This window comes from Eleutherodactylus coqui, chromosome 4 (assembly GCF_035609145.1).
Source record: "Eleutherodactylus coqui strain aEleCoq1 chromosome 4, aEleCoq1.hap1, whole genome shotgun sequence".
NCBI classification, from domain to species: Eukaryota; Metazoa; Chordata; class Amphibia; order Anura; family Eleutherodactylidae; genus Eleutherodactylus; species Eleutherodactylus coqui.
The window spans coordinates 273,509,767-273,526,090 of NC_089840.1; the positions used below are offsets into that span (position 1 = coordinate 273,509,767).

Genomic DNA, 16,324 nt, shown 5'->3' on the forward strand with positions numbered 1-16,324 from the left:
TGGTCATACAAAGGTTATTCAATATTAAACACCAGATAGTACCAAACTGTGACGTATTTCAGACCAACACTATGTCCTTAGTCATAGTATATGTGTATCTCCCATGAAAAACCATTTATATCAAAAACATGACAGTGGAGTCACCTCACATCATACAATTACAGATTCGTGGGCGGCCCATGTACCAGCAATACAGTGAAATACCTGCAATACAAATAAGTTATCCTATGTGGGATGTACGTGTAGAAAGTAGAAAAGTAGAATATTGGAACATTTGCAGGATTCCGTGAGGCACATTGGATCTTCCATCTGTAAACACGGTGCCTATAGGGTTAAACCTTAGAAGGAAATACTGTTGCATTATTAATTGTATCACTATGCACACGACTTGTTGATATGTCTGTAGTTGTCTTATTATTCTCCTGCCGGACGTTATTATTTGTGTGTGCAGGTATTTTACTATATTGCTGGTACATGGGCCGCCCACGGATCTGTGATTGTATGATGTGGGGTGACTCCATTGTCAGAAATGGTTGTTCAGGGAAGATTCACATACACTATGACTAAAGACTGAGTGTTGGTCCGAAACGTGTCATAGAGGGCGCATTCTTTCTCGGATTTGCGGTGTTTTTTAATATGGATATAAAAAGCTGCTACTTGGAGTCTCCATGTGCGGGACTGATAGACTTACACTTCATGTGATTTAAAGGTCCCCTTAATTTTTTTGAGTAGCGAATAATGAAAAAAATGCTTAACATTGTCTTTGGTTGAATAAGGGAATATAGAGCTGAAAACCCCGACAACACAGACTCTTCTCTACATGAAGTCTCACCTGGGGGGTCATCTGTAGGAATCTCCTCCTTACACGGCTGATCTCCCCTCACATGTGTCTCTGTAGCATCAATAGGGATCAGATCTTCATCCGGATTCACAAGCTGTGAAATAAATATTGTAAAAGTCATCACACAGTTGGAGAAGTCGTGTGGAAGGTTTTATATGGCCAGAAAAGGGCATTAATTAGTATGAGGAGCCGGAATGACATGACAGCAGTAGTGATCTGGGCCAAATAGCTGCAGGTCTCCTGTATAACTCCAACCTGTTGTTTCTTTATTCCAACCAGAAGTTTCCAGAACCAGAAAATAGTGATAAGATGCGGAGATCTAATGCCTGCGGTCGGCTGTAATCCTGCCATCTCCAGCTTTCTCATTACACAAGTATCAATCATATAATAAGACTGAACACAAGACCTTCCCAGCCGTCCTACAGACCAGAGGGGAGATTTCATGAGACCTTCTCTCCATCTACCTGATCATCCTGTGGAAGAAGAGGACGTGAACATCTCTCCACTGCTGTTCTCTTACTGGATCCACCTGCAGAAAACACAGACAGCCACTGAATTCATTCTCTACATACAAATAATAAAGGTCGTGTGGATTTAGTCCTGTCTATTACCTGGCTGCTGGTCCTCCATCATGACGTCCTTGTACAGATCCTTGTGTCCTTCTAAATACTCCCACTCCACCATGGAGAAATAGACAGTGACGTCCTGACACCTTATAGGAACCTGACAACATAATGATACCATCATCACCCAGACACGTTATACCGTCATAGCGTTGCTGTATAATGTCCCAGCATTCCCACCAGCGTCACCTCTCCAGTCAGCAGCTCAATCATCTTGTTGGTGAGTTCTAGGATCTTCTGCTCATTGATCTCCCCCAGTATCAGGGGGTGAGGTGGAGGCCCTGTGATTGGGCTCAGGGGTCTTCCCCATCCATCAGACACCGGGGTCTGACAGCCATCACTAGAAGTCTTCTTCACTACCGTGTAATCCTGTTTATGGGGAGATACATCCATAAATATCACTGCAGATGTCTCCAGTTATGGCCAACAATTAGTGAGATTCTCCTCACATTTGTGTTCATCATCTCTGTTGTTCTACTCAGTCACAGGAGCAGAAGAACAAAATGATCAGAGTTTTGGTTCTGTTAGTTGACAGACAATAACACTGCTCAATGAAGATTTTGTTTCTGGCTCAAAGTTAGGGTGTTCTTATGTATTTTCATCCTCTGAATTAAAAAAATCACCATAAAAATGACCGATTAGCTCTTGCTTTGGAGATACAGTGACAGGTCATTTTTTTTAAGTTTACATTTTTATTTTGTGGGAATTTTTGGGGGGAGGAAGTTGTCACACCTCTCAACTGACATAACACAATGTTCTCCGTATGTTTGTAGGTTATAAACATAATAAATGCTGCTATGACTGAGTTTCATATTGTTTCTGTTTTCTCTTTTTTTCAGAATTTCTGTTTCGGAGTGCTTTTGAAGTGAATTTAGTGAATGATTTTTGTTTCATTTGTGATAAAGTAATATTTTCATCACAGAAACACAATCTGACGCCTTTTGTGAAGACCGCCTATCATCATTATTTTGGTATGAAGGTAGGGGACTAGGATAAGTCATGGGCTCCACATGTATATTGCAACTCTGGTTCAATTAATCTACAAGAATTAATGAAAAATAAAAAATGATCTATAGCTTTTGCTGTGCCTATGGGTTGGCGGGAGCCTGCAAACTATACAGATGACTGCTATTTCTGCTTGACTCCACCTATAAAGGCAGGATTGTCAATGAAGAAGACAGGGATAGTTCACTACCTGAATCTTCCATCTGCTATTTGACTTATTCCACATTCCAATAGTTTACAAGTTCCTACTCCTCCCCAACATTATGAGCTTGAAGTAGAAAATGAAGAAAATGTAGAGAACCCAACAAGCCTTCCATGACCCTGACTTTGAGGTAAAAGATGATACACCGCACAGACTGAGTCAAGCGGAATTGCGTGATCTTATTTGAGACCCAGACTACACTAATGGAATCTCCTCCAATGTGATGTCAGGGTCTCACAGTACAGAGAATGTCAGAGGGATCTGCTTCCTTTTTTTGAGAAGAAAAATCTTGTTGTTTGCTGCAACGTTAATGGCTTGATGAAATGTTTGAATTTGAACCATGATCCAATTAAATGGAGGCTATTCATAGACTCCTCCAAGCTTAGTTTGAAAGCTGTATTACTTCACAATGGCAACCATCTTCTTTCTATTCCTGTTGGTCATGCAGTTCATATTAAGGAGACTTATGCAACATGACAGCCCTCCTCGACTCAATCAAATATGCTGAATACAAGTGGAAAATCTGTGGCGATCTAAAAGTCAATTCTGTACTCTTAACCGAGAAAAATGTTATTGCCGAGCCTATCGTGGACCCAAAAGCTGTCATTGCCGAGCCTCTTGTGGACCCTTCATATAAAGCTAGGTTTAATGAAAAATTTTGTCAAAAGGTATGAACCAGAAAGGACAGGCATTTAGGTACTTAAGAGACAAATTTACTATATTGAGTGATGCAAAGGTTAAGGAAGGAATTTTTGTTAGGCCACAAATTCGACAACTTGTAAAGGATCCTGTTTTTGACCAAGTTTTGGAGGGAAAAGAAAAGGAAGCTTGGCAAGCCTTGAAGGGAGTTATTCATGGATTCTTAGGCAACAAAAGAGATAACTACTACACTCAGTTGGTGACAGTACTTCTGGAAAAAGGCCTTAATTTGGATGCAACATGTCCCTTAAAATACATTTTCTCCACTCCCACCTAGACTTTTTTCCTCCTAGTTGTGGAGCTGTCAGTGATGAACACTAAGAAAGATTCCACCAGGATATTTCTGCAATGGAACAAAGATATCAGGGCCATTGGAATGAAGCAATGTTTGCGGATTACTGCTGGTCTGTGTGTGGGGATGCTCCGGAACTCACTTACAAGAGGCAAGCCAAAAGAAAATGATTTCATGAAGTCACCACATGATTCTCTTCACACTGAACCACCTGCCAGGAATTCTTCCACCAATTTAGAACTTTTAGAATGTAACTGTCATTAAAAAAAATGTCAAATGCACTTTCAGTGTTGTTAGCACATGTAATTAAAATCATTTTTGCTTAATCCGTTAAAAAAAAACATACTTCCACTTATTGTAAATCATAGAAACTAAAGCTATTAAATTTTTTTCTTTCAAATTAGTAAAATTTGAATCATGAAGTTAAGGAAACATTCCAAAATATTTTTTTTGTTGGCCAGTGTAATGACCCCCAACAAACTCAAATTCCCTCATAGTAGGTCTGTTGGGTTTCTATTCTACCAAAACAGCACAACCGGCTATTATTTTTTCCAGCATTTATGATGAATCGGCAGTAAATCCTCTGCCGTAGATGTGAGCAGAGACTGACATAGATAAGAATGATGTAACGTGACGTCATCCCCAGAATCTCTCACCTCTCCTGTAAGCTGGAAGAGTATCTCTAGGGTGAGGGTGAACATACTCTCCACCATCTTGTCCCTCTTCCTATCCATCCTTGTCTGGTCAATTAGGATTATTATGAGACATAGAAGATATCTGCTGAGGATCCTGAATGGAGAGAAGATGAGGCAATGTAAACCATCCCAAATCTCTGTATTAGAGGGGATTCAAAGATGGCTATAAATAAGGGTGTATTTACACGGGCGATTTTCAGTGCGATTTCTGTGAGTTGCGAGATGCACAGAAATTGCGCATGAAAAGAGTTTGACTGAGAGTTTGAGATGGACAGATCGCAGCATGTACTATTTTCGGACCCCACATAAAATACAAGATCGGGTATACTCATCCCTCTTTGGCCCCCTGGGATGCAGCTGAGTAGCTACCACTGCCCAGCACTGGCCTCCGGTTGTACGGTTGGAGAAAGCCAGGTGACTGTTGCAACCAGAGTTTTCAGCATCACCATCCCAAACTCCTGGCATCATGCCACCCAGGATATTAGCACTGATGCTAGGGGTTCAACCTCTGATTTGAAACAGCAGTCACCTGACTCCTGCCATGTGCTGAGGGTGAGTGAATATACTTTCATTTTACGGGGTGCCCAAAGGCTAGAAAAATGTTTGTGACAAAACCCCTTTAGATATCTAAAATGCTACCGTGCCATTTCTAACCAAACTATGACAAGATGACTTAAGGCCCAGTTATACGCAATGAGTAATCACTCAAAATTAATTAAAATAGAAGAATTTGCACGATAATCGTTAAGTGTAAATGCGAAACCATCGTGCACTTTTTGTTCACTTGTTGCTTACCACTGAGTTTCAGCCTGCATACAAAAGGTCGTAAGTTTGTTTGCTTTTTGCTTCATTTAAATGGCATTTGTTAAGTCCTTTGAACGACTGAAAGACTTCAGGGGAGTGGTGATTGTTTGCCATGCTAAAACATAATTACTACTTGTTTACTCATGTGGCAGAAGGCAATGATTTTTCTTCATCCTATTTAAAAAAACTGATGTCCAGAGATTCCTCACATAAACACTCGCCCACCTGAGCGAACAACATATACAGTATTTACATAGCTAATGAGGGAAATGGAGAGGATTTCTAATGATTACACTGGGGAACAATTTGTTTTTCATTTTCTGTTGCATGAGGTTTTAGAACTATTTCTTTATATTTCTCCATTGCTGATTCCAAATCTGAAATCCGTTTTTTGTGCATGCTCTAGTTTTCATGCAATTTTAATTTCTGTTTTAGTTAATGCCATGCATTTGTTTTTAAATTGGAATTAAAGGCAACTACGCTTAGATTGAACATAACTACAAGGTAATTAATGTTTTACAAACATCACTTTTACATAATTTTGTTGTTTTTAAATGTAAAAAATTATTATTTGATTAAAACACCCTGTTATTTTGGTTTTTCTTAGATTGAATCATGGCTTCCTCGAGTAGGCATAAATGTAAGAATAGTCCCGACACCTTCTGTTATATATGTGGCTGCTACACATTTCAACGTCAAAGGTGCAATATTTCATAATTTGTGACACGTGCATATATTGCCTATTTTCAAGTTCCCCTTGGCGATCAAGACAAGAATTGGGCTCCTCATATTGTGTGTCATAATTGTGAGGAAATGCTTCATGACTGGACAAGAGGGAAATGCAAAGGCATGACTTTTGGTATTCCCATGATGTGGCATGAACCCAAGAACCACAGCAGTGACTGTTATTTGTTCCTGACCAATACAAAGGGCAGTGACAGAACAAGACGCCATATAATCACATATCCTAATATTTCTTCAGCATTACGACTTATCCCACACTCTGAGACACTCCTGGTTCCAGTTTTCCATGGTTTTGTCTCTTCTATGGACGAAGAAAGTGAAGATGGTGATCAAGGGAATTTTGATAAGATGCATGAGGAAATGGTTGTAGAATCTGAAGGATCTTCTTCTGATGCCCAGCAGTCATGAACCCCTCAGCAGTTTAGACAACTGAAATTGAATGACTTAGTAAGGGATTTGGGCCTATCAAATAAAACAGCTGAGTTATTAGCCTCCAGGCTTCAAGAAAAGAATGTACTTCACCGGTCAGCTAAAGTATCCCATTTCAGGAAGCGTGAACAAATTTTTGTGGACTTCTTTTCCAAAGACAAACACTTTGTTTACCGTCATGATATCAGTAGTCTTCTCAGCCAGGTAGGTGTTACCACAGAGTCTGAAATGTGTGCTCTTACATAACAGGAATGTTTATGCAGTGGTTCCAATTGGTCATTCAGTTCATCTGCGAGAAGACTATAATGACATAAAAATTGTCCTCAACTTACTGAAGTATCAGGAGCATAACTGGATCATTTGTGTGGATCTTAAAATGGTAAATTTCCTCCTTGGACAACAGAGAGGTTTCACAAAGTATCCTTGCTTTCTGTGTTTGTGGGAGAGCCGAGCTCGAGAGAAACACTGGACACAGAAGGTGTGTCCAAAACGTGAAGCTTTGTAAGTAGGGATGCCAATTATTGTGAATTAACCTACATTTAGTCAAAACAGGATCATTTTTCCCCCACTTCACATCAAACTTGGCTTCCTTGGCAACAAAAATCAGAAAACTATGAACTTCGGGTTCAAAGGATGCTGTTGGCTTTCTGCGACATTGGATGTAACATGAGCGTTAAGATTCACTTCCTGAACAGTCACCTTGATGAGTTTCCCAAAAACCTTGGAGATGTTAGTGATGAGCAAGGAGAAAGAACACTTTCATCAAGATCTAAAGACAATGTAAGAGCGTTATCGGGGGCGATGGAACAGGAATATGATGGCAGACTACTGCTGGAGCATCAAACGAGATTGTCCTCAGCAAGTACACAAATGCAAATTCTTACCTCAATAGAATCTAAATTTTTTTGAGTTTTGTGCACATTTTATGCTTAAAATAGGTGTTTTTAATTTGTTCTATTTCAAAATTGTAGACAAATTCTGATGCAATCATATGTTTTAGTGTATTAGTGTATTTACTGTATTATATAAATTATTATATTCTTACCAGGATGATGCCCAAGAGGACATTCTACTTCATTATGTTAAAGTAAATGTTGAAAAATTTGCATTAAGATGAAAATCTAAAATTTTGAATTGCAAAGAACAGGGAAAAACTAATTTCAGATTTGAGATCAGCACACTCAAATTAAGTAAGAACAAGTTTTTTATGGATGCAACAAAAATTTTGTTTCCCAGTGTTATCTATACGTTTACATGCTCAGCATTTGTATGCAAAAAAGTTGTTCAAGTTTTTTGCATACAAATCGGTTTTTACAACAATCGTGTGTAAATGGGGCTTAATAGAGGGCTTGGAAAACAGTAGTGATTGAGTTACTGTGACTACAATGGTACATGCTTAACAAGAGGGATAGAATTCCTGGTTCCAGAAGATAGCAGTTACCCATTAATTGCAGTGTTGAAACCATGAAAAAAAAAAACTACCCTTAGGGTGGTTTTACGCTGGACTACTTTGGGCATTTAACGCTTTTGTGACCACCCCTTAATGTTTTTACATCCTGCCTAAGTGGGCTTTAATCCCCAAGGCCGTAAAAACACGCTCGCTCTGGGGATTACAGCTACGTGGGCTGTGGACTTGATAGATCCATACTGTCGATTGTCGGAGGTAGCCGACAAGCCGGAGCTGTCGTGGGGGGCTGCGGGAAGTGACCCCTAGTCATACAATTGCTGTTTATCAATGGATAACAGCGAATGCTTTAAAGTAAATAGAAAGTTAAAAAAAGTTAGTGTCAGCCCCCCTCTCAGATCGGATCCGTTAGGGGAGCTGAGAGTACTCACCCTCATACTCCGCAATGTCACGTGTGTTCTGGTCTTCCAGGACCTGACACCGGCATCTGCGCATGCACGCCAGACTTCATACGTCATGTCCAGGCGCGAAAGGCCTGGAGGCCCAGGAAATTTAAAATCTCTCTGCTCCCGGCTAGTATGAGTAGCTGAGAGCGGAGAGATGTCACCAGGAACCGCTATATGCAGTTCCAGGTCACATGAATGCCATTATCCAATGGATAACAGCAATCATTTAAAAGTAAACAAGAAAAGTGCAAAATCAGAAGAAAAAAGTTTTGAAAGTTTAAGTTTGCGCAAAGGCCACGAATTGACGGGGTAATTTAAAAATTCCCTGCTCCTGGCTATGAAACGTAGCCAAGAGCCTGAAGATTTCAAGTGGGGGTCGCGGTACGCAGTCCTTGGTCACAGAACACCATTATCCAATCGATAACAGCAATCGCGTAAAAGTTAAAAAAAAAGCTAACATTTCACCTGCCATCACAGATCTGAACCATGAGGGTAGCTGAATTTACTTCACCTAAGGCCTCCGGCGCTGTCCTCCAAAAGGATCCTTATCCGCGGAACTCCTCCCAGCTTCAGCGCATGCGCTCGTCGGCAGAATGGCGAACGCAAGTGGAAGCTAGGGAGGGCCTGGAAAATTTAAAATCTCCTTGCTCCTGGCTACTAAAGGTAGCCAAAAGCCTTGAGCAGTGACCAAGGACCACAGTGAGTGGTCTCCGGTCACGTGATCGCCGTTATCAATGGACAATGGGGATCACGTAAAAATTTAAAAAAAAACAGTTGAAGTTTAATGCTCCTTTAATGCTCCCTGTTGTGCATACAGTCATAAGATTAGGGCCACAATGGGTAGGTTTCTGAACACAGGACAAACAGGGGTAAAGAATCATAGAATGGTAGAGTTGGAAGGGACCTTCAGGGTTATCGGGTCCAACCCCCTGCTCAGTGCAGGTTTCAATAAATCATCCCAGACAGATATTTGTCCAGCCGTTGTTTTAAGGCTTCTATTGAAGGAGAATTTACCTCCCTCGGCAACCTCTTCCACTCATTCATCACCCTCACTGTCAGAAAGTTTTTTTATTATCTAATCTGTGTCTCCTCACTTTCAGTTTCATCCCATTGCTTCTGGTCTTTCCTTGTGCGAATGAGAATAGGGCTGATCCCTCTGCACTGTGGCAGCACTTCAAATATGTGTAGACAGCTTTTAAGTCTCCTCTCAGTCTTCTTTTTTGCAAGCGAAACATTCCCAGATCCATTACCCGTTCCTCATAGGACATGATTTGCAGACCGCTCACCATCTTGGTAACTCTTCTCTGAACTGTCTCCATTTTGTCAATGTCTCTTGTAAAGTGGGGTGCCCAGAAGTGGACACAGTATTGCAGATAAGGTCTCACTAAGGAAGAGTAGAGGGGAATAAATACCTCACGTGATACTCGTAATATGCTTCTTTTAATACATCCCAGAATTGTGTCTGCCTTTTTGGCTGCTGCATCACATTGTTGACTCATGTTCAGTCTATGATCTATTAGTATACCAAGTCTTTTTCACATGTGCTGCTGCTTAGCCTAATTCCTCCCATTCTGTATGTGCTTTTTCTTCTTTTTTTTGACAGATGTAGGACTTTGTATTTCTCCTTGTTAAATACCATTCTGTTAGTCGCTGCCCACTGGTCAAGCTTTTCTAGATCTTTTTGAATACTCTCTCTCTCTCCTTCCTAGTGTTAGCTATCCCTCCTAGCTTCATGTTGTCGGCAAATTTGATCAGTTTTCCATCAATTCCCTCCTCCAGATCCTTTATAAAAATGTTGAACAACACTGGGCCTAGGACAGAGCCTTGTGGTAGCCCACTTGATACATTCTTCCACTTGATGTGCAGCCATTTATGACCACTCTTTGACTACGATCACTTAGACAGTTGTGAATCCACCCAACAGTTGCCTTGTCAATCGCATATATGGTCATTTTTTCAATAAGTATGGTATGAGATACTTTGTCAAATGCTTTACCAAAGTCAAGATATACTATATCCACCGCATTTCCCTGATCAACCCAGTCGGTGATTCTATCAGAGAAGGAAATTAGATTCGTCTGGCATGACTTGTTTTTTTACAAACCCATGCAGGCTCTGGTTAATTACTCCATTTTTATCCATTTTAAGTACTTGCATACATGCTGTTTAATAATTTGTTCAAAGATCTTTCCTGGTATAGAAGCCATGCTCACAGGCCTGTAGTTTCCTGGATCCATCTTTTTCCCTTTTTTGAAGATAGGGACAACATTTGCCCTTTTCCAATCTTCTGGGATTTCTATTCTCCAGGAATTTTCAAAGATTATTGGGAGGGGCTCAGCAATTACCTCCGCTGCTTCCTTTAGTATCCTAGGATGTAATTCTTCTGGACCTTGGGACTTGAATTAATTTCCATTAGCTAAGTGTTCCCTCACCATCTCTCTGCTTATATTTAGCCTGCATTCTTTTATTCCCCCAATAGCACAGGGAAGATCAGCTGATGTTTCATCTACTATCTGAAGGAAAACAGATACAAAATAGGAATTTAAAAGTTCGGCCTTCTCAACATCATTCTTAACCAATACATCATTTTCATCTTGTAAGCATCTAATAGCATCTTTGGCTTTTCTTTTGTTTTTGACATACCCCCCAAATCCTTTTTTATTGCTTCTTCTTTAGATATTCCCCCTCTTTCTATTTGATAAAAATGCTTTTCTTTGTTTTTAACATGTGTGCAAGTTCTGTGTTTATCCATCCTGGTCTCTTTAAATGCTTCCCATTCTTCCTTCTTTTAAGGATTGTTAGCAATTGTGCTTTGAGAATCTCATTTATCTGATATATTTCCCAACCTTCTTGGACATTTCTGTCCATAAGAACATCCACCCATTCAATTTTTCCTATTCTCTTTCTGAATCCATTAAAATCTGCCTTTCTGAAATCCAACCTTGATGTCTGAGTTTTCTCAGGTCTTCCTCCCCTTTGTATGCAAAATTCCAGCTATTTCAACCATTTCCTCCCTGTTAGTAACAATTAGGTCCAAGATAGCAGATCCACTTGTTTTCTCTTCGACTTATTGGGAGATAAAGTTGTCAGCAAGAGCGGATAAGAATTTGTTGGATCCATTACTTTTACCTGAGAGAGATTCCCAACAAATGTCTGGATAATTAAAATCTCCCATAATCACTATGTTGTGCTTCTTTGAGAGCTTGGCCTTCTGATGTAGAAAGAGTTCATCAATATCTTCTGCTTGTCCAGGTGACCATTAGTAAATGTTTACAATGGTGTCCTTTCTGTTGTTCTCTCCTTGTATTTCTACCCAAACAGTTTTTTACAGAACTACTATGCTCTAAAAGTTGAATCTCTGTGGAGATGAATGGTTTCCTAACATACAACGCAATACCTCCTCCACTTTTTTTAGGTCTGTTTCTTACAAATAAGTTGTAAGCCTTGTATTCCAATTATGTGTATCATTTCACCAAGTTTCCGTGATGGCTGTGACATCATATTTCTCTTCCTGTGTTAGGAGCTCCAATTCTCCTTGTTTGTTTCCCATGCTCTGTGCATTTGTAGAAAAACATTTTAGTTTGTGATCGTTGTGTCTCTTACTCCTCTGCTTTCCTTCCAAATTTTTTGTCTCTGTTCTTTCTTTTCACTTCTAATAGCAAGGTTCTTAAATGTGTGAATAAGCTGTATATTTTAACCTGGTTTTTCACTTCCCTTTTCATATTGTTCTAGTTTAAAGCTCTCCTAATGAGTAAAGCAAGGCACCCACCCAATATAAGCTTACCTGTTTTTGTAATGTGCAACCAGTCTCTAGCGAGCAGTCCATCATATAGGTAATTCACTCCATGGTCTTGAAATCCAAATCTTTGCTGACGGCACAATCAACGTAGCCAGTTGTTCCCCTCTAGAATCCTGTTCCATCTTCTTATTCCATGGCCATCCACTGGCATGATGGATGAGAAGACCACCTGGGCTCCTATTTCCCTCACCTTCTTTCTGAGGTCTTCAAAATCTCTGCAGATAGTTGCAAGGTCCTTTTTTGCAGTGTCATTTGTTCCTACATGTATTAGTAGGAATGGGTGGTGTTCTGTAGGACTAAAAAGTCTTGACAGCCTATCAGACACATCTTTGATTTGTGCACCGGGAAGACAGCACACCTCTCATGAGGTTATGTTAGGTCTGCAGACAGCAGCCTCTGTTCCTCTCAATTGGGAATCCCCCACAACCACCACTCTCCTTCACAGCAGCACTTCTTTTTCCCCATCCAAGAGGACTCTGTGTGATTACTACACAGTTCTTTTGTGGGTAGAGTCATTTCTTGCTGTACCTCTTAGGCAAGAACCAACCTTAGACTGAAAACAAGAGCAAAACACCATCACTCAAATATCCACAGAAGCTTCACAAAGCATGGTGTCTCTAGACATTTCCTTAGCCACCATGATAGTGATCCCTCCGGTATGTGTTTGATCCCACTGGAGAAGATTCCTCACGGAAAAGTTTTGAAATGAAGGACAAAGGAAATGTTTTGGATTTTCCGGATGAGCACACTTACACCCAAAGGAGTAAATGGGGGTCTAGAAAAGATTTAAGATTATTTTTTGTACACCCCAAGAAATCTATATTTACATTTATTTAAAATATTCATATCTATACATTTTAAGGTTTTGAATTTTGTGTAACTTTTTTAGGACAAATAACTTTATATTTATTTTATTTTTTGGTCATAATCTATATAATTTTTATTTGAATTTTTTTATATTTTTTTATTTAAAAAAATTTCCAGTCCAAGAGCATTTCCACGATGGGGTGTAATAACCAACATCTTGTACTTTTAGCTAATATTATCATTATTAATAACATTCCATGTTAAGCAGACCAAACATTTTAATTTATACATTTCTTACTATTATTCATTATTTAAAATTTTACCATCCCTTTTTTTAAACAACCCAAACGGCGCTAATCTTGTTACCCCCCTGGGCGGTCTATGTGAATCTCTGGTTCAACCCCTCCTGTTTCTTTCACATATAATCTTCACCATAGTTATTTATCTATTTAGTTACTCAGTTTATACATTACAGTGTGTTCTCATCATAATCCCCCCCACAATCCAGTAACATGCTACTTTACAAAAATAAATTCTTTACTGCTTATATATGTTAATGTCCCTCCATTTATTATCTATTTGGGGTGAATTAAGTCCTATTTTTTTAAGTATATTATGATTTTTTAATTTAATTTTTAAACTTAACAGTGCACGGTCATTATTCTTATGAACAATGTAACACTGCTGATCCGCCAATCGTTTCCAGTTGCTGGAGAACAGGAATGTGCGCTCGGGCAACGAAGATGGGCGCCACTATTTTGGCGCTTTCGCATACATAAATGGTGGAAAACCATGCGCCAAAACAACCATTTTGGGGGTAGTATTTGACCGCTCTTTTGAACTTCTGGTTGATTGAGTGCAAGCTGATGTGTTCTATGTGATGTAATTGGGTGTCATTACCGTCTGCGTTTAGCCAAGACCAAATTGTCTGGCAGTTACACGTCCAGTTTAGCGTTTTGGAGGGAGTTCAAAATCACTCCCCATATCCAGTAATCAGTAGACAACAGACCACCTACTTTATATAAAGTGCGTCCCCTGCCTGTCCTCTGTGCTTGATAAAGAGGGAACTTCCTTTGAAACGCGCTTCAAAACTTTTATTTTTGTAAAAGTACATTCTCATCCAAGTACTTGTATACATGCTGTTTAATAATCTGTTCAAAGATCTTTCCCGTACGACAGAGGAGCGAAGCCGCGTGCGTAGGAGACGGAGGAGCGCAGCCATGTGTGTAGGAGATGGAGGAGCGAAGCCGCGTGCGTAGGAGACGGAGGAGCGCAACCATGTGTGTGGGAGACGGAGGAGCGCAGCCATGTGTGTAGGAGACGGAGGAGCGCAGCCATGTGTGTAGGAGACGGAGGAGCGCAGCCATGTGTGTAGGAGACGGAGGAGCGCAGCCATGTGTGTAGGAGATGGAGGAGCGAAGCCGCGTGCGTAGGAGACGGAGGAGCGCAGCTGCATGCAGAGATGGAGGAGTGGAGCAGTATGTGTAGGAGACAGAGGAGCGCAGCCATGTGTGTAGGAGACGAAGGAGCGCAGCCGCGTGCGTAGGAGATGGAGGAGCGCAGCCGCGTGCGTAGGAGACGGTGGAGCAGAGCCGTATGTGTAGGAGACGGAGGAGTGGAGCCATGTGTGTGAAACGGAGGAGCGTAACCGCATGCCAAAAACTTCTGGGGGATTTACTGGTTTGAGAAGACGGAAGATTCTGGAGCGACGAGACGGCGGCTGCACCTCCCAAACCCCAGAGCATTGGTGAGCCGGCGGCCGCGAGGAACGGGGTAAGACTCCTCCGGAGCGCCGGCAGAAGCTGCTGTCCATCTGCAGCCGCTCAGCAGAAGGGGCTCCCAGGACTAAAGACCTCATGGGGGATTCTGGGGCCGCAGGAGGCAGAAAAAGGGTCATTTTGTGGGGATTTGGGGAAAGCGCTCGTTCTATCAGTTGTGTCACTTATTTATATTCTTCTGGGGGATTTTGTACGGATTGTAGGAAGCGAATTTGTAGTGGAGGCCGAATAATCCTGATTGTAGCTGGAGATGTTCTCTGCCTTCCGGAGGCTTCTATTCCCAGTCATGTTACAGGCCTGCCAATAGGGGGCACTGCAGAGGCCTTGTACCATCTCCTATGTACATCCCAGACTCCCCAGAGGAGCGTTACATGGCCGCTAATCTCCTGCACCTCACCAGGGTCTCCACAAGGGGAAGCTGTGACCCCCACATACCTCCACCTGCAGTTAGACAGGAGCCGTGGGGTTGTTCTGTGGTTACAGGACCTGTGATGATGTCACCGTCATGTGACCAGTGTGTGGGAGGAGACAAGGGGGTCACATGACCAGGTCTCTCCGCTCAGTGGATGCAGGACTCTGCTGTGTGACCCATCAGGATGTATTCAGAGAGTCTACGGAGCAAAGAGATATATATATATATCTATATATCTATCTATATATATACATATAAATATATATATATATATATATATACATACATATATATATATATACATACATATATATATATATATATATATATATATATACATACATATATATATACATACATATATATATATATACATACATATATATATACATACATATATATATATATACATACATATATACACTACCGTTCAAAAGTTTGGGGTCACATTGAAATGTCCTTATTTTTGAAGGAAAAGCACTGTACTTTTCAATGAAGATAACTTTAAACTAGTCCTAATTTTAAACAAATGCACTCTATGCATTGCTAATGTGGTAAATGACTATTCTAGCTGCAAATGTCTGTTTTTTTGTGCAATATCTACAAAGGTGTATAGAGGCCCATTTCCAGCAACTATCACTCCAGTGTTCTAATGGTACAATGTGTTTGCTCATTGGCTCAGAAGGCTAATTGATGATTAGAAAACCCTTGTGCAATCATGTTCACACATCTGAAAACAGTCTAGCTCGTTACAGAAGCTACAAAACTGACCTTCCTGTGAGCAGATTGAGTTTCTGGAGCATCACATTTGTGGGGTCAATTAAACGCTCAAAATGGCCAGAAAAAGAGAACTTTCATCTGAAACTCGACAGTCTATTCTTGTTCTTAGAAATGAAGGCTATTCCATGCGAGAAATTGCTAAGAAATTGAAGATTTCCTACAACGGTGTGTACTACTCCCTTCAGAGGACAGCACAAACAGGCTCTAACCAGAGTAGAAAAAGAAGTGGGAGGCCGCGTTGCACAACTAAGCAAGAAGATAAGCACATTAGAGTCTCTAGTTTGAGAAACAGACGCCTCACAGGTACCCAACTGGCATCTTCATTAAATAGTACCCACAAAACACCAGTGTCAACATCTACAGTGAAGAGGCGGCTGCGGGATTTTGGGCTTCAGGGCAGAGTGGCAAAGAAAAAGCCATATCTGAGACTGGCCAATAAAAGAAAAAGATTAAGATGGGCAAAAGAACACAGACATTGGACAGAGGAAGACTGGAAAAAAGTGTTGTGGACGGATGAATCCAAGTTTGAGGTGTTTGGATCACAAAGAAGAACGTTTGTGAGA

The 16,324-nt window shown here is 40.7% G+C and overlaps 1 protein-coding gene across 1 annotated transcript in view; it reads right to left on the bottom strand.

Annotated features, from left to right (window-relative positions):
• LOC136626704 (uncharacterized) overlaps window positions 1-16,324 on the bottom strand; it is a 244,542-nt gene that overhangs the window by 72,332 nt on the left and 155,886 nt on the right. Inside the window, 6 exon segments of the mRNA XM_066601717.1 lie at window positions 833-935; window positions 1,306-1,370; window positions 1,453-1,564; window positions 1,654-1,833; window positions 4,319-4,451; window positions 15,005-15,061. Of these exon segments, the coding sequence (XP_066457814.1) occupies window positions 833-935; window positions 1,306-1,370; window positions 1,453-1,564; window positions 1,654-1,833; window positions 4,319-4,451; window positions 15,005-15,061 (650 nt within the window).